The following is a 19,211-nucleotide window of genomic DNA, read 5'->3' on the forward strand; positions in this document are numbered from 1 at the left end:
CAAGGGATTTTGAATCACCGACTGGCATGACGCTCAGGATGTGCGCTATAAGACTGATTTTTGAGCTGGTGTGGTGTGCAATTCTACCCTGACCCTGAGTATGCAAAGGTAATTAATGTAAACAAATAAAGACGTAGCTGGCATTTGACAGCCTAAAAGCAAAACAAAATCAGTCAATTTTGCCATTACCATGAACAAGAAGATGCAGTTCTGCGTAACCACTAATTACCCAACTGATAAAGAACCAAATTCACGAAATACTCGGGCTAATTATGCCAAATAATTTCCTAATGAGTAATTATGCATTTATGCCGTTTTTCATTGGTAAAATATAGGAGAAGTGATTTCTAATTTGTAACGAAGCACCATTAGAAGGAGAAAAAAAACCCTCTTACTCAGGTAACGTGAGGTGAGGTGTCAATTGGGTTCAGCCACTTTCTGGTTTTTCTCCTTCTCCATAAAGTTAAAGGAAACGTTGTGGGACCCATCAAAAAGGAAAGGGCTCTAAAGAGAATAATACAAACCGAAAAACCCATTTGAAATTTGAATTTGAATTCCTCAAAAGCAAAGATCGCATATGACTTAGAACTAGGGAGTCACATCAGCACGGACACACTCCCAACTCCCAAGTCCCAACTCCCAAGTCCAGGCCAAGTGGCTTAGCGTCTTAGCCAGTTAGCCCCACCTTCTCTGATTTCAGTAATAATAACGTAATAATGTAATATTGAACCCGAGAGATTTGACCAAAATACCCCCCATTTTAGTATGTCTAATCTTGGCGGTTTTCCCATTCAAATTCTCCACGCAGACAACGATAGTGAAAGTGAAGGAATGTCTTTAAAAAGGCTTCTTCCAGCTGTAGCGGAAGACATGCAGAGTGAGTGAGCAAACGAGATTCTCATTCTCAAATCTTCTCTTTCTCTCCTGAACCTGGTAAGATCTTCTGCTTTCACGTGAATATGGTTTTTGACTGTGAGGTGCTTCTAGTTTTTCTTTGCTTGAATTCTTCATGACTTCCCGTATTGTTCTTAGCTTTCTGCTGATTGCATGCTATAATTATCAATTTATTTGGCTGTTTGATATCCATGGCAGAAGCAACAAGAATGTCAGCCACAACTACAAAAGTATCTTCCATCCAAAGCTCTGTTTGGCAACCTGGGTTGGAGTTACAGCAGGCAGTGAGGTCCACTGATGAACAAACCTGGAGGATGGCAGCTACATCTAGGCTTGTACTTGAAAATCAGTTCAGAAGTAGCAATGATCAAACACAGATTAGCTGCTCCACAGATATTTTCTCAAACAACACAGAGACATACTATCCTCCTCCTTTTCCAAAGCCCCTTATGTACTATGAACGCTGCAATCAAGCGATTCAACCTGATAGATGGCACAAGACTCTGCCACCTGCAGAAACACTGCCCAGGACTGAAGTCTTGGGTGGTTACATTTTTGTTTGCAACAACGAAACTATGCAGGATGATCTCCGCCGCCAACTCTTTGGTGATTCCCATCTCATTTTCTCTTATCTTCCTGCCATAACTAACATTCTGCACAACTTGAAGCAGTACCTTATACCACATATGCTACATAAATCCGAGAAGCCATTGGCTTGTCACCAGTTCAATTACTGGTCCTTCCCACCCAAAAGTCTCTCAAAGCAATCAGTGTTTACATGGTTTCACCCAACAATTGGGTACTCGTTAACTTTCGATCTGTCGAACAACTTGTAATCAAAAACCTGCACCTGGAGTTCAGGCTTCCTTTTGTTCCAATTATTCACAAATGCAATCAAAATTGAAGATCAGATCTGCAGCAAATTCAGGACTTGAGAGTTGATAAAAAATTAACCATTATTAACAGTGTCTATCAATCACAGTATGTGAGCTTTGAAAAGAACAGGGATGCTACAGAGTTCACACTAATCACATTATAGCGAAGGGGCTCTTCCCCCTTGCTCCCTCTATAGACCAGAGTTGCTGAATTTCACCTTTTTCTGTTTTGCAGGACTTCCGCACAAATACAAGGACTCTGTTAGGGCAATAACTCCAGGCTTACCCCTATTTCTCTATAACTATACAACCCACCAAATGCATGGAGTGTATCAGGTGAGTTCACTTGTGGGTGCTGATGACCATTTTCCTTGACTAATCAATCATTCACATTTTCTGGATACAAACAGAAAACAGGAAACAATTAGAGCAACAATACATTTGATTAATATAAATGATCTGCTTGTGTTGACTCCTGATAATATTTTTTAGGCAATGAGTTTTGGAGGTTCAAATATAGACCCAACTGCATGGGAAGACAAGAAATGCAGGGGAGAATCAAGATTTCCAGCACAGGTAAAATTGCTATTGACAAGTTAGATGATTTTCAGTATAAATTATCTGGAAGTAACTGACTCTGAAAGCTGTCATGATACCAATCCTACTCAGGTGAGAATCCGAATCAAGAGGAAGTGCAAACCACTAGAAGAAGATGCTTTCAGGCCTATACTGCACCATTACGATGGCCCAAAATTCCGGCTTCAGCTTTCCGTGCCTGAGGTACAAAGCTTCCATCTATCCTGCACTCAGATTTACCAATAGAACCATTCAAAAACTGGGAAATAAGGACTTGACCATGATATACTCACAGTATTCTGATGTTTGAACTTGAACATGTCAGGCGCTAGCACTGTTGGACTTGTTTAAGGAGGAAGACATGTAAAGCTAGAAGATGCTCAATACAGCACACAAAAGTAGAAAGGAAACATTTTACAAGAAGCAGCCTTATTTCTAATAATCAGAAGAGAACAGGGAGATGTAATAGGGGCACCAGAGAAGAAAAAATTATGAATTTCGTGATTTTCACAATATGCGTAAAATAATATACGGTTATATTTGAGTCAGAGTTATATCAGTAGGCAATCTCTTTATCTTGTTTTTACCTGTTCTTCATCGGGACATTGGTTCAGTGCTTTAGAACAAAATCATGTAAAATAGCATCTGCCTACCAATGTGCTATAAAGAAAAGAAAATATAGTTCACCAAAGAAATCTCCTCCAGATTCCAAAAATCATTCTGAAGGTGAAAGAGCCTTTAGGTAGTTTGTTCGTACGAAATACCTTCTCCCAATTATTCATCACATTATGCTCAGCATATGTCCTCCAAAGTTAGCAACTTGCCACCTGAATTTCCACATCCATCAGCAAAAGTTAGTATGACTATAAGCTAAGTACAGCATTGATCAAAGATATTGCCATGGTTATAGCCTTATAGGTAAGTGTCCCATGAAATCATGTTCTTGTTGTGACCTCTCTAATCATTAAGTGATTGATCAACCTGAAGCACTTCCATCATCTCAGCTTTGTAGGGGAAAAAAGTAACTCCCGAAGCCCCATTTTGATATGTATATTACCAGTTTCAGGTCTTTCAATATCTACATTTACTATTTTATAAATTTTCTATTCATCGATTTCAAGGTTTGAAATATTGATACTAGGTATCATATTGGAGGTGGGGGGTATTAAAAGATGTATCGTATCAAGGTTGAATACATTAAAAAAAAAGTCACACGGAAACGATGAAAAACACACAGAAATACAAGTTCAAAGCTAATAATTTAGAAATGTTTCTTTCTAGTTTAAAGCTAATTTCAATTGCTACTAGATACTGGCTATCTATTAGGCTGACAATTTAAAAATGCTTCTCTCTTGCTCTCAAAGCCAAGTATCCGATTCCTACCAGGTATTGGTTATCTCAGACTGGGTATGAGTATGAGCTTCTTCAATTCTATAAAAACTAATATAGTTTAGCCATCACAGAAGGCAACAAATAGCTTTTCAGACACAGCACTGACAGCAGGACTCTATGTTAGGTCCAACCCGTGTGGATTCATGAAGAAGACGGATTTCCTCTTGTAGTGAGTGAATCCAAAGGGGCAAATTTTGCCTTTTTCCACTCCCCATATCGCCCCCAGTCTCTCTTTTAGTCGTTCCCGTTTTCAGTTTGCTTCTGCAGATACAGTTCCCGTCACTTATCTTCAATCAACCAGGCCAGTTTGTGTTACTTTAAGAAGAGAATATAAGAAGCACATCCTTTATGATCAAATAGAATGATGTGGAGTTTGCTTACTTCTTAGATTCAACATTGAAACACCCCCCTCAAAGCAAAACTGTATCTATATCTTCCTTTTATTTATTTATTCATTTTCTTGTTCTTTCTTCCTTCTCGGATTGTATCTAGTATCTGCACAATTGACAAAAGCAACCAATCATAAGTAGACCCTGCCCTTGACCCCTGTGGCGTTATGCTAAACAGCTTAAGAATCCTATTCAAAATTGCCCGATGGCCTAACTATCTTAAATACGGTATCAAACTGTTAAGAATATGACTTATGGTTCTACCAAAAAAAACAAACAGAGATGCTCCACACAAACAAAAAGCAGTGATGCATATAAAACAGTATACACAATAGTTTTCTTGGGAAAAACAAAATTCAGATATAAGAGAACACCAAAAACGAGATTCCACAGTAAATTTATCAAACCACAGACTAACAAGGCAAAACATGCAGCCATATAGATATGACTATCCAAAATTACAACAGTCTCAGCGAAGGCTGGACACAACTATATTAGGATGTTAAAAACTTAATTCATAGTACAGTACAAGCGATTCCAATATCAGAAACTGCCACCTTGGAATAGCCAACCCAACAGGAAAAAAAATTGCACTGAAATTCATGTTAAGTACAAATTTATAGTCGGTCATCTTGAAAGGGAAGCAACTAACTTCTCCTTCAAATGTTCAGTAGTACCATTTTGAGCCCGAATAGAGAAAGTATGAAGAAGTAAATCATTGTCCATGGTTGAAACATTAGATTCTTGAACCATAACTTCATTTTCTCTAAATGCCTTTATAACCTTAGAGACAGGGTGAGAATCTAGTGGGCAGCTCACACGGACAACAGTGTCATCATTCCTTGTCTGAACATCAATATCCGGAGCAGGCAAATGCTTTTGGTTCCCATTTACCATCTCCCTTTCAGCTTCCAACACCCTAATCTTCATTTGGAGATCAGTGATATGTGTAATGGCATCTCCAAGCAATGAGGCCTTGTCCATCTTTGAGATGTTGGGAACAACTGCTCTTAATGCATAGAATCGCTGATTAAGTTTTTCCCGCCTTTGCCTCTCTGCTTCCACATGGTTCAGTGGCTCCTCTCTCCCATTAGCAGGCTTTCTCCCTCTTTTCCTGGGTTTTCGCTCATCAGGTCGAGGCAACATGCTATCCTTGGATTGTTCAACCCCCCTTGAATTGGAAAGAGCCCCAACAATCATCTGTCTAGGCTGTGCAAACAGTTTTATTTCATTTTCTTCACTTCTATTGCCATTGGGGAAAGTTCCAACAACTCGATTAGCACCCATTTCTTTGCTCACAGCTATGGTTTTGCCATGTCTGGGGACTGCTACTTGCACTCCAAAAGATTCTAAGTTGAAACCCTCATCATCTTCTTCCACCTTTGGAGAGAAATTAATAGTGACTGAACGAGGTTTTGAGCTGCCCAGACTAAGGTCATGGCCAAAGATCTTAGGAGCTGATGTTGCTGCTGCTGATGGTCTTGATCGATGAGTACTGGAATCCCCAAGTAAAGTTTTAATCATCTGCACGACATTTTGGTCTTCTTGGAGTGACTTAACAGAACCAAGTTCCACCACACCTGAATCGATTGGGACACAAACAAGGGTCCTAAAGCCAGCTGATTTTGCTAGATATGATCTTGACTGATAATAATCTGTAGAAGGCTTCTGTTCCACAAGCCAAATTGATCTATGAGAGGCAAAAGAGAGTGCAGGACCAGCCTGGGCATCATACTTGAACGAATAATACATAGAAGTCAGGTAGAACATCTCTACATCCGATATAGAATCCAACTGTGCAGCATAGTTAACTTCTTTTGATCCGCCAATAGAGTGAAGCTTCTGAAGCACCTGCTTCCTCATCTCCTGCTCTTTCTCTCTTCCTCCAACCTTCTGGGATTCAGAATTCCTTGAAGATCCATCTTCTTCTCTCTCGCCTGATTTGGGTTCTCTGCAGTGACCATCTCCCCATACCAATGCCAGGTCACCAGATTTGCACCTTGAGAGCTGCCAAAAAATTGCATAGGTCCAGTTCGAGCCTTCAACAAGCTGGCAGAGTTCTTGCTGGACACTTTTGTCGCCAGCCATCGTAACCAAGTCTGGCGAAACATAGCTTGGGGAAGTCAAGAAGTCACAGACTTCAGCACCCAATACAGCTTCTGCCATTAACTTCTCTTCCTCGTTAGACCAAAGGTTCCCCCTCATGTCACTCTGCTCACCCATATCTGCTAAGTCTCGGAAAATTGACTAAAACTCAAAAGGGGGAAAAAAATTGGGAACCAAAAAAGAAAAACGTTCCCCTTTGCGTCTCTGAGTTAAGATACCCAGGACGAGTTCGAAAACCAAAAATCCTAAAACCCTGTCCGCAGATCTTCTCAAGATCTCATTTTCAACTGCATAATACAGTATAGCAGTTACATTTTCTTTTTGGTTGATAAACTACAACATCAGAGGATTATGATTAAAGGGGATTTTCAATAAGATCTCTAGTGAAGCTCCCCTTTCACTAAATGCAATATACATGATAACACTTCCAGTTTCCTTTCTGGTTCATGTTTATACTACAACATCAAAGGATCAAGGTTAGAAGGGGTGCCACCTTAATGTTCCCTGCAGCGTTTCCCTTCTCTTTCGTCGTTTCCAATCATATCCGTAGATCTGCAACCAAATCCGAGCTTCAATTTCCCCATTTAAACATCACTAAGAATCAGACTGACATCCAAAAACACGACCGCATCGGTACAATAGCCTGGATTTCGACCCACATCGTCAAATCTCCTTCAAACAAAAAACCCTAGAATCGCCGACCATCGAACCTCTTCTATCCAGCTCTGTAAGCAATGTTAGGGTTTTCACGCGGCACTAAAAGCACCAGCTTCGCTGCACAAAGAATTAAAAACCCTTAGTTCCCAGATTCTGTTCGTCCTCACCACCGGTTTACCACCAATTGCATCACAAATCCTACAAAACTCAGATAACCAGTGTATTTTCTTTCAAGACAACCCAAGTATTCACTTGTAATTTCATAATTACCATGAAAAAAAAGGCACTTATGATATTCTCAATTTACCGTAAAGTTTAGTCTATATATAGTTTTGGCGTAAACCATCTCTATTCGGTAGAAAATGATTTTATTGAATTAAAAAGCTTTTACTAGCATTGGCATCAATTCTACATATTTGATTGAGTCAAAAATTGGTAGAAGGCTATACTCTTGGAAGCTCCACTAATAAGACCACATTTGTTAAAGAGTCAGCCATGGAATTGGTATCTTTAAGAATATAGGATAATTTTATTTTATTTTTAAATATAGAATAATTCACATGAATCAAAAAAGGCATTGAGCTTATAATATCTCAAGTGTAAACAATAAAATAAATTTATTGCATTACACCAATGTGTGGGCGTAGTTTTACCTAGTCAATAAAGGGCTAGGAATGCTCTTCTTTATCAATGCAATACTTTTAGAGGGATTGATGACTCCATAATTCATACAATGATTACTTTCTCTTACCTATACAATCTCATATTACGAAATTTCAAATGGCTCATAGAGATCCTTATCCAAGGCCTAGTCATATCATTTCTGAAGAACTTACTATTTTTCAAATTTTTGTTAATGGATTATGGGATAGTATTTCTCACAAATAAGGGAGATGGTGTATCATGTGGGATTATAATGGTGGTTTTGTAGCGGTTCAATGCAGATATGGTCATAGTGCTTCAGCAACCTTAGTTGAACTTGAAGCAATTAGATATGACATTATTATGTGCTCTTCTTTAGGAACGGTAGATTTGCATATTCATTCGGACTGTTACCTGTTGTTAGTGCTCTCTAGAGTCTCCACTCATCTTTAGATTGGATGTATCTCAGCTTAGTAGTAGATATTTTGAAACGCTGTTCTTTTTTCTCTAGGGTTTTTTTTTAGTTATATTCCTAGAACTCGCAATGGCTTTGCTGGTTTCCCTGCTAAAGGTGCTTGCAGGTTATCTCTAGATAGATCTTGGTGGGATATCCCACCTTTGTTTATTGGGGATTCTTCTTGTTTTTATAGGTCTTTTGACCCAAACTCTTTCATTTAATATAATCGTTATCTTTTTGTTTTGGCCAAAAAAAAAAAAACAATCCGTTGGTTCTCCGCCCTCCATAGGTGCGAGAAAGTTACCAACCAAAAAAGGGGTTGGTTCATGTTTAGTTGGCAAAAGACAATGCCCAATACCAACACATAGTTGTTCTGGTGGTGAAATTAACACGTCTTAATGAAGAGATCGTGGGTTCAACTATTGCTAAGGCATATTAATATTCCCATCCCCCGGTTTAATAAAACCCCTTTGTAAAAAAAAAAAAATGCCCAATATTGAAGCCATGACTCAACACAAGACTATAGTAGTCTTTTTTACCCAATATTTCTATCCTTACAAATTTTCTCTAATAAGGGAGGCACTAAGCACTGATATTTCACATTGAATAAAGGGTCAAAAGAGCTATTATTAAGAGATTTTAAGGGCATGTTTGGTTACTTAAGTTTGGAGATTTCAAATATCTAGAGATTTCAAACCTATATAGTCATGATTTATAAAATTAATTGTTTGGATAACCTGATTGTGTGGTTCGGAGAGTTCCCATTAAGGTGTTTTTGTGAATGCACAAATGTTTCGCACTTTAATAGTAGGGGTGAAATCTTTGGATTTCGTGTTTTAATGTTTAATGTTTTTAGTGTAACAAGGTGAATCCCTATATTTCATGAATCCAATGATTCATACAACCAAATAGGTATAAAATTTCCATTTTGCTAGGTTTGTTTGCTTGAATAAAGGTGAGGTGGGAAAAAAATGGTAGGAAAATTCTTGAAAAAAATGTAGATTTCTTAATTTTTCCTTAAATCCCAAAATGGTAGATTGTCTGGTTGTTTGGGGTGGGAAAGCGAGAGAATCAATGAAACTTGTTTGGTGATGTGGCAACCCAACTTTCCCACCCCAAGCCATTTTAAAACCCCACATATTTGGCGGGACTTCGTGGAAAAGTTGGAAAATGTAAAAAGTGGGACCCACCACTATCACTTTTCTACAAAATATTTTTCTTTTATTTTCTTCTCCTTTACTCCACTACACATGGGACCCACATGTTTTTTTTTTCCACTTCTTTTTTCCCACCCCACCTTTGCAAACAAATGCAACCTTTATGAATCCAGATATTTGAAATTTATGGATTCTTATAACCAAACAAGCCCTAACAAAATCAAAGAGGGAGGAGGTGGTCCTGGAAGAATTTCATTATGGTCAAGCCTCATAGTATGAAGTCAAGAGTTCGAATTTACTTAAGGTCAAGACAATGTCTTCTAGTATATTTAAATTGTACTATAGATAAAAGTTACTCTTTAAGTGCATAAAAATTTACCTAAAATAAACACCAAATTCCAAAAAGTAAAAATAAAAGAAGAAGTAGAAGTTACATCAAATACATTGACAAAGTCTAAAATATAAAGTTAATTTCTCCAGTTTACCAAAAAAATTTTTCTTTTTTTCTCCAGAGTGTGCCAAATAAAATATACGTAGTTACTTATGTCTTCAAATGACTTAGCTCTATCAGCCAAGTCATCTATGTACTTTAATTTCATCCATTCAGTCTCATGTCCTTACTGTTATTCCATTGATAATATCCCCTCAACAATTTTACCATCTTTTTTTTTGGTAGAAAAACCTTCATTAAGTAACTGAGCGAGATACAGCCGAGGAATCCAAGGCAACAATTGCCTGAATCCAAGGATCGGAAATGGGCCAAACTATCTCTCCCGTCAAAGATAGGGCCCTCCTAGCTAGAGAGTCAGCACAGCTGTTAATCTCCCTATCAATATGGGCAATCTTACAACCAATGAACATGGGCATTAAATGAAGTATATCTCCTAACACTGATGAAATTTCGGGCGGGCCCTGGCCACGTTCAATAGCTTGAACAAGTTGTAGACAGTCAGACTCGATTTCTACATTATCAAAACACTCACCTAGGGTATAAAGCAAGCCATCCCTCAAAGCCAAGGCTTCCGCTTCAAGAGAAGAGATAGCTTGAGCAGACTTCGAAACAACCAACTTGCACTCCCCACCCGAGTTTCTGATCATCAACCCTAGTCCCGTCTTCTCCTTCTTCCATGATGCATCTGTACTCAATTTAACCCATCCTACTTCAGGAGCACTCCAAACCTTTTTCTCCTTTTCTTTTTTCAGTTTGCTTATCACCATCGGCCTTGCCACTGCTTTGTATTCCTCAAAAGCATTGTTTGCTCTACGGATCACTTCCTCAGGAGATCCTACAATCTTTCTAAATATCAATTCATTCCTAGCAAGCCACAGATACCATATGATGAAAGCAACCCTTCCTGCCAACTCCTTCAAGCACACCCCTTCCTGTTTCATCACATTATCCCATGAACAAAACCAAAGAAGTATCCGCACTTCTTCACCTTGTGGCACCACATACGAGAGAGGAGAGCCGAACCACACCAGTCTTGCAAATGGGCATGTTAGAAATATGTGGTCAATAGTTTCCTCGTGTTTCCCACATCTAGAGCAAACTGGATCAATCTGCACTTTTCTTCTCTTCAATTCAGCAGCCGCAGCTAAGCCTCTTGATAGGACTCTCCATAAAAGCTGCTTCAATTTTGGAGGGGCTGTACATTTCCACACTAGGTCCCAAACTCTGCTTTCAATAAATCTGAAGTTACCTCCCATGGAGGTTGATGGGCCCGTCTTCATTTTCTCCTCTTTGATTAAGCATAAAGCCTTATATGCTGATTTCACACTAAAACTCCCATTTCGAGCTGCTGCCCAATATTGAGTATCATCTTGTGGAAACATACTCAAATTAATTTTCAGGATCTCCTCCACCTCTTCACTCGAAAAAAGCTCTTGTAAGATCTCCACTCTCCATTTTCTCTCCAAAGGGTCAATAAGATCTCCTACCCATTTGTAATTGCAATTGATGGGCCTTCTTGACTTCACTTTATAAAGGGGCAATGTGGGAATCCACCCATCATCCCATATGTCAATATTTGAACCCTCTCCAATCCTCCAACAGAGACCTGCCTTCAGACCCTCCCTACCCTCCAATATGCTCCTCCACGCCCACGAAGGGGCAGCCCCAGCTTTGGCATCCAAGAAGCTACATTTTGGGAAATAAATGTTCTTCATCATTTTAGCCCACATAGACCCTTGATCCGACCACAGCTTCCAAGCTAACTTTGTTAGTAGTGCTTTATTTTGCAGGTCTGGGTCCTTAAAATCCAACCCTCCTTTGCTCTTTGGCATACTCATTCTCTCCCATGACACCCAGTGAATCTTGTTTCCCTTCTCTTGGCTTCCCCAATAAAATCTAGCAGCTGCTTTCCTTATATCTTTATGCATTGTTTTTGGAATCTTGAAATGAGAACATGTAAAATTTGACATTGAAAAGGCCACTGATTTAAGTAACACTTCCTTCCCTGCTTGTGATAAAAATCTATTCTTCCAGCCCTGCATTTTGGCTTCAACTTTCTCTTCCACCTCCTTAAAGACCATTTTCTTTGACATCCCAAAGTCAGTTGGCAATCCCAAATACTTATTTGCTCCTTCGCCATATGGGATTTTGAATACCCTCGAGAACCACCTTTTGAACTTTGTTTGTGTGTTGCTACTAAAAGTCATTTTAGACTTTATTAAGTTTATCCTCTGACCACTAGCTTTGCAATATAGTTCCAAGCAGGCCTTTAAGTTCCATAATTGATCTAGCTTCACCTCCGAAAAGAGCAAACAATCATCGGCAAACATCAGATGGGTTAGCTTTTGTCCTCTATTTCTGATTTGTACACCTGAAATACCCTCCATTTCCTCAGCTTTTCTTATTACACCTGTAAGAGCTTGTGAGCAGAGAATAAAAATGGCCGGAGACAAAGGATCTCCTTGTCTTATTCCCCTGCTGGGTGCAAAGTCACCCTGGACCGTACCATTTATCAGGATACTGAAACTTGCAGACATAATACATTCCATCCCTATGGAAAGCCATCTGAACGTTGGCAAAGTCAATAATATGGCTTTCCATAGAATTTTAATAGATTTGAATTTTACTTCGAAGCAGAACCAATATTCAACCTTGGGGGCGGCCGAAGAATAAAGTTCAGATCACATCTACATTAGGGAAGCACAAATGTTTTTTTCCTACACATATCGTTTGAGCCATGTAAAATTCATTGAGGGTTTCATCTCTGAATTATTTATTATATTAAGATGTATGTCGATATTTATTTTGTAGAGTCTACATATTAAAATAATATATAAATTATTAATAATAATATTTTTTTTCTTAACAAAATATAACAAATCGAGTTTCACAATTTTGATATTATATTTGAATCGGTTTACAAGTTACAAGATTCACTTGCTTCACACAAGGATTGTTATTAAAATGCCAAATGCTATACGTTTTGGCTTTTATTAAACAAAACATTAGCAAAATCATAATGTTTTCAGGGTTAATTGAATGGTAAGATCCACACTTATCAGTGGAGAGTTCTACGTTCGACTCTTGCGGATGCCATTTCCAGTATTAAAAAATCACCAATTACACACACAAAAAAATAATCAGTGATTTCAGGCTTTCAGGGACAAAAATCCAAATGAGAAAAGAGAGGGATTACCTTACCGAAGGCACCAGGGTGGCTGTACCGAAAAGGAAAACACAACTCGTTGTCTTCAGGGTGAAACCGTGAAAACTGAAAACAGGGTTTAACAGACATTTTGTTTTACCACCCCCAAAAAAACAGGTTTATTTGCCGACAAAGACAAATCGTCAGGGTGATTTTTTATATTGTAAAAAATATTAGGTTACGTAGCAAATATGAGAAAATAATAGGGCTTATCTACAAATTCATGAAAAGACGAGGGTTTCCGACTTTACGCGTTGATACGAGAGCCAAAAGGGAAGGACACTGGGGGCTGGCTTCGAGATATAGCGGGAATTGAATTATCTTCTCTGATCTTCTCTCTTCTCTGTGCGGCTCCAGGTTTCTTTTAAATCTCTGAAATTGTATCAAGATTTTCACCCATCAATCTGACCAAGAACGAGTTTTTTGTTTTGTTTTGAGAAGAAAATGCAAGGGAACGAAGAACTTAGCATCGATGAACTGGCTTCGAATCTTTCAACCTACAAGGAACAGCTTGAGCAGGTATTATTTTCAAACTCGTTTTAGTTCATTTTTATTCCCAATTATGTCGTCCCCTTTACGATTTACCCTATCTTGCAGTGTTTTTTCCCCTCTCAATTTACTTCTCTCTTTTCTAACCTGACCTAGAGTTCATGGCTGAGTTTTTTTATCATAAAATCTTTAGGTATATTAGTTGCGGAACTATATCTTCTGCCCAATTAATTGGTTATTTGCAGGATTTTTGTTAGTCTGTTCTGAATGAATATTTAAGATTTGGATTCTCTATGGTTTGGGTTATCAATTCATTTCGTTAGGGTTTTCGAGGTGCTTGCGTTTTTCACTGTTTTTGCCTCTTGAAAGTCAATTAAACTTCTAATAGTATTCACTCGTGGGTCTATGCTGCTTGTCTCTCAAGTGAAACGGAAACAATTCAGCTGGTCTAGGAATTTAAGGCTATCCGCTTTTGTTTTTTAGTCTTGAGTTAAAAGTGAAACCGTTGAAGGTTATAGCTCATAGTGTTTTTCATCTAATTTGAGCACCTCAGGCGATGCATTGCCAATGAATTTGGTCAAGCTTTTATTTTACTTTGGTGATTGTATGAGTCACAACATCAGGTCACGGTTCTTTAATACCAGCTCACCGAGAAAGAGTATACAAAATGGAAAAGAGCAATTAATTTATCCGTCTTATTCCTTTGTTCAAGAATACAGTCACAGTTGCATGTCAATATTTAATGCATTCATCCTTTTAAGATGATTGTAAGTTCAAAGATGTTAAAAAAAAAAAAAAATACTTTTTTGTGGAAGTTCTGAAGAATGTGCAACAACGCACACCTTTTATGATAGTCATTACATAGTTTTTTCTCTTGCGGTATTGCAGACATCAAGTGATGCTTTCTTTATTATCATGCAAGTTACTGATTGGTTCGTATTTTGTATAAAGATTCCAGTTTGAACTTCCCCCCTGTATAATATCCTGTCACATTGTCTTTACCAGGTCAGGCAACTTTTGGCCGATGACCCTGGAAACTCCGAGTATGCAGACATGGAAAAAGAACTTCAAGAAGTAAGCAATCTGTGGTCTCTTTATCACGATTTTATTAAAGATATCTGTTGGTTTCTTCAAGATTTATGCTAATGGTAATAGAGGTTGTAAATTATAGATGTTTATGGAGTGGTCTTATGCATAGGAAGACTGTGTACCTGTATTATGTGCAATTATTTCATTTTCGGAATGCCCTTTCTTTCTTATATCTTTTTTCAAGGAATCATTATGTTGTTCGAGCAGGCCAGCATGATTTGACTGCGTAATGGCTGGGGAATTCTCGTGGAGGTTTTTGTTTTTATTTTTGTTTCTTGAAGAAGGTGAGGATGATGTTTGTGTTAAAATATAGCTCATGCATTCCTCTGAAGCGAGCTATGTTGGGATTTAGAATTTTGACAATACAAGATAATAGCTGCATGTGAGAGATGCCCATCACTAGTATCTTGGTTCCTGTGCAGGTGTATTTTCCTCGATGGCCTGCTTGCTTGCCCCTCACCTCGTTTCAGATGTTCATGATGATTCTTAGTTGGAAATTCCAAGAAACTTTTCGGTCTTTTTCCAAATCAAGTGGATTTATTTGTTTTGGGGTTGTTTAGCTTACTTGGGTGACACATCTCGGTTGCAGGTGATTGCGCTTACAGAGGAGCTCTTTGCAACAGCGAAGCAAAATGATATTGCTGGATCAGAAGTTGAGAATGATCATGCTAATGAACCTCAACATGGTCAGCAGTCTGCAGAAACTTCTGGTTATGATATGGTAATTCCATTGTATATTCTGTTTAGTTTGGGAATCATGCTATCCTTCTATGCTGTGTGTGTGTATTGTGAAGCTCTCCCATTGTAGATTAGGTGGGAGCCTGATTGTATGAAGCTAGAGGAAAATATGGGGATAACTTGTGCACTCTGTAAACATAATGGGAAAAAAAGAAGGGGTGGGGTGGGGTGGGGTGGGGGGGTGGGTGGGTCTTGGTTTAGATACAAAAGCTGATATTTTATCATATTACTTTTTTTATTTATATGAGGGCAGGCTGCTGCATGGGAAGGTTGCCCCATTGTGACCAAGGGGTCACTATTTCAATTATAGAAACAGCCTCTCTATGGAAACAGGGGTAGGTGTCGTACATTATGACCCTCCCCGAATCCCACAGCTGTAGAAGGTCATTTCTTTTTTTCTTTTTTAATTTTTACCCCATTTATGTTCATTTGTATTTGCTTCTGTTTAGGCATCAAACAATATGTCAGAGCCATTTGAAAGGCTTCCTGTTGGCACAAAAGTTCAAGCTGTTTGGAGTGAAGATGGGGAATGGTATGTATTCATGAAGAAATCTATGTTGTAACTTTTATGTAGTTTTAATCTTTCATTTGTTTTACCGTTTGTCCTTGTATGTGTTTGATTAGTTGAATGTACAGGTATGATGCAACAATTGAAGCACATACTCCAAATGGGTACCATGTTGCATATGATGGGTGGGGAAATAGAGAAGAGGTATGATTTTTATGTTCATGTTTTTGAATGTTAGATATTGGAGTACTTCGTTTAGTTTCCTTGTGGTTTGAACCTTCTCCTCTTTCCTCACCCCCTCATTGGTTATGACTGAAGAGCTTGGAACTAAATTTTGGTTGAAACCTTTGAGTTGCCTTGGTTTCTTGAGACGGTTTCATACTCCAAAGAATCCCTGGTTTCCATCTGAACAGGTTTTGACTAGTTTGTCAATTTTTTAGTACTTTTCGACAGGTTCAATCAATAAATATCAAGCTTTCACCAACTTCAACCAACTTGGTCAATGAGTTTTTGACAGGTTTCAGTAGTTTCAATCATTTCTAATGGTTTCAACCAATTTTGACTAGCCCATTCACATGTCAAGTTTACCCCAAAAAACAACCCGAATATAACTCACTAAGCTTCTTCAGTCTAGATACGGCTCACTATCTTATTGGGATTTGTTTCCTGAATTCTCGTTGCACTCTCTTATCACAGTGAATGGTCCATTTAGATGGTACCTTATTTCCAACCCTCTCCCCTTCCCTTTTGAGTTACTCTTACTTTAAGGCCCTGCAAAGTGTTCATTAGTAATCCCCTAAAAGGATAAACCAATTGCCAAAGGATTCCACACAAGTAGAGTCTGAGAGGTCAATTTTTCTACAGCCTTACCCCAATAATTTTCGCTGAGAGGCTGTTGCTATACCTTGACCTCAGGCTACAACTGTGGTCCACCAACTAATGTTGGTGTGATACCCTTTTCTTGCTTTAATCTAGGACGACCATATCACAATGAGTTCGTGTGTGATTTTACATTGAATTTCTGTTTGTGTGTGTGGGCATATATTCCACTGAATCTGATGTTCTCTTGGCCGTTGTAATAAGTAGGAACACTTAAATACCTTTCAGTATTAATATGCAATTATTTAATGTCTTGTCTCAATTTTTTTTTAACTGTTGCGTGATTTCTTTTGGTCATGGTTATGATTTTCAGGTGGATCCTGGCAATATAAGGCCAATTCAAGAAGAAGGGAATTTCAATGCTTTAGTGGAAGCTGAGAAAGTAGCTGAAGCTACAAAACTGGCCATCAAACGGAAGATCGCCCAAGCTGCTGCTACTGACTTCCAATCGCGAACTTTACCAGCAAAACTGCGTATAGAACCTGATGATCCTGAAGATGTGGTGAGTAGTATCCAATATTAATGCATATGGGCAAATTTCTCATCCTTGGGGGTAGAACAATCATTTTCATTAATAACTACATGCTGTAGTTATCGTACTGGGTTGCTTTCTTTGACAGTGGCGTGTTCAAACTAAACACGGCACTTTTGGGGACAAAGGAAAAGAGGGTGAAATTTGTTGGTTGGGTTTTATGATTCAGGAAAAGTGTCAAGCTTAGAGAGCCATTTTCATGGGTTTGATGAACTATGACATGCTAGCTTCTCAAGTGTTAAAGGGATGTTTGGTTCATTGATCACCACTACCAAATCCTTATTCTTTGATCTTGGAGCCCACTTCCTGATACCTGGGACACACTTAATACCAATTGAAAAATAAGATGAATGGAGAAGTTTCTATGTCACGTTCCTCATATGGATCATCATTGAGTTTTCTTTTTTCTTAACCAACTGTTTAAATTTACAGAAAGCTGCTAAGAAAAAGAAGATACATGCTTTCAAATCGAAGGTCAGGCTCGAGCAGCTGGAAGTCACACAAAATAAGCGGCAGAATGCATGGCAGCAGTTCCAGTCGGCCAAAGGCACGACTAAGAAGGTTGGTTTCTCCTTTTTTTTTAATAAATATTAATTGAATTCTTCTTTTGGGATGACTGGGGTGTGTTGCAATATTAAAAAGGTTGTGTTGAATGCTACACGTGGTATGGTACTAGATCACAATGAAATGATTGGTTTTAATATGATTAGAAGAAGATTATTTCCTCATACTCAATTTAGGACTTGTTTGTCACCCAGAATGCAAGTTGTTGATTCTTCAACATCATTAGTATGTTTGTGATTGCTGATTGCTGTTCATTTTGTTGTCTATGTTCAATTGGGTCTTCTAGACTGGATTCTTCTCAGGGCGTAAGCGTGAGAGCATCTTCAAGTCCCCAGATGATCCAAAAGGGAAGGTTGGTGTTACTGGCAGTGGAAAGGGGTTGACAGATTTCCAGAGGAGGGAAAAACACTTGTATCTCAAGGGTGGAACTGTTGAATCAGAAGAATAATGTGTTGCAGTAATCTTCATTATCATCACTCGTGATTTCTCAACCATGTCCTTCCGATTTCCATATGATGTCAGGAGACAAAGAGGATGAATCACTTGGGGCCTGAAAACTGATCTTTTGTTTATGTAGACTAGTGAAGGAACTTCAAATTCAGTTATTCAGAATTCGATCCGATGATGTTGAACACTGATTATAGAGACTTCTGAGTGTGACATGCCATGTGGTAGCCTTCATGCATACCTCAAAATGGTCGCCTTTGATTATACTCTCGCATGGGATAATTAGTGCTGTTTATCAATTTTCTTCTGGACCATTGGATGTGATTGGTATTCAAAACACCAGGGGAAATGTTTGTAATTAACAGAACTTAAAGTGATAATAGACGGTAAACTTTAGGGTTGATCCATCTTAATTTGAGGATTGTATTGAAAAAAGAAATATTTTTTGTAAAATCTTGTGATAGCCAAGTTGGTAAAAGAGTTTATATATTTGTAGGTATATGCTATTAAAATAAAAGTAACTTTTTTGGGATGAGATAACGTCATTTAGTGCCCCTATAGAAAAATATGCATTTTTTTTGTAAGATAATAATAATTTATTAGTACTATCATATAAAGCATCTGAGGTCAAAATACCCATGCATAAGGGAGGCCGGATCATCTCTCCTGATGGGGAACATTCTATGATTTTTTACAACATTTGACCACAGAATATAGGTAAGGGTGTCAATTGCGTATCGAAACCGTTTAACCGTGCCGTCTAAAATTGCACCGTAACGTACCGTTCAAAATTCCATACAGTTCGTATCGAATTAGTACCATATAAAATTAAGGGATATAAATTGTAATTTTACAATTAAAACACTTTACCTTTACCCTATCCCTAATTTCTTATTTCAGTTTTTCGTTTCATCATTCACTCCTCTTCTTAGATTTACTTGTTTTATCCTTATTAATTATATTTACTTGCTTTATCTATGTTAATTTCAAATTCTATCGGTGTCAACAATTGCATTAAGTTTTAATGAACTAATAAAAAGTGGATAATTATTGTACCAAAATGTCATAGAGACATCCTAATTAATTCCATTGTTGGGATGCTATAACTATTCCAAGCAATCCCAATTCACCCAAGATGGCCGGATTAGGTGATGGTTTTGTTTT

The 19,211-nt window shown here is 38.2% G+C and overlaps 2 protein-coding genes and 1 pseudogene across 4 annotated transcripts; 2 read left to right on the forward strand and 1 right to left on the reverse strand.

Annotated features, from left to right (window-relative positions):
- The first annotated feature begins 827 nt into the window (after positions 1-827).
- Positions 828-3,032, forward strand: LOC149008945 (B2 protein-like). 2 transcript variants are annotated; one of them, XM_089162176.1, is made up of 6 exons: positions 828-933; positions 1,093-1,500; positions 2,005-2,105; positions 2,262-2,345; positions 2,439-2,549; positions 2,671-3,032. In XM_089162176.1, the coding sequence occupies exons 2-6, from the start codon at positions 1,104-1,106 to the stop codon at positions 2,710-2,712; spliced, it is 735 nt and encodes a 244-aa protein (XP_089018302.1). In that variant the 5' UTR covers positions 828-933; positions 1,093-1,103; the 3' UTR covers positions 2,713-3,032. The 2 variants fall into 2 exon arrangements, with proteins under 2 accessions (XP_089018302.1, XP_089018301.1); XM_089162175.1 differs by lacking the exon at positions 828-933 and having other exon boundaries at positions 940-1,500.
- Positions 3,033-3,551: 519 nt separating this feature from the next.
- LOC149008946 (transcription factor MTB3 pseudogene) lies at positions 3,552-7,185 on the reverse strand (annotated as a pseudogene).
- Positions 7,186-13,044: 5,859 nt separating this feature from the next.
- LOC149008947 (nucleic acid binding/RNA binding protein) lies at positions 13,045-18,629 on the forward strand. 2 transcript variants are annotated; one of them, XM_089163334.1, is made up of 9 exons: positions 13,045-13,158; positions 13,243-13,320; positions 14,296-14,364; positions 14,969-15,100; positions 15,567-15,649; positions 15,754-15,829; positions 16,818-17,006; positions 17,469-17,597; positions 17,887-18,629. In XM_089163334.1, the coding sequence occupies exons 2-9, from the start codon at positions 13,246-13,248 to the stop codon at positions 18,046-18,048; spliced, it is 915 nt and encodes a 304-aa protein (XP_089019460.1). In that variant the 5' UTR covers positions 13,045-13,158; positions 13,243-13,245; the 3' UTR covers positions 18,049-18,629. The 2 variants fall into 2 exon arrangements, with proteins under 2 accessions (XP_089019460.1, XP_089019462.1); XM_089163336.1 differs by having other exon boundaries at positions 13,046-13,146; positions 17,887-18,628.
- The last annotated feature ends 582 nt before the right edge of the window (positions 18,630-19,211 follow it).

Source organism: Hakea prostrata, chromosome 7 (assembly GCF_041222555.1).
Source record: "Hakea prostrata isolate BN-2017 chromosome 7, UWA_Hpros_2, whole genome shotgun sequence".
Taxonomy (NCBI): domain Eukaryota; kingdom Viridiplantae; phylum Streptophyta; class Magnoliopsida; order Proteales; family Proteaceae; genus Hakea; species Hakea prostrata.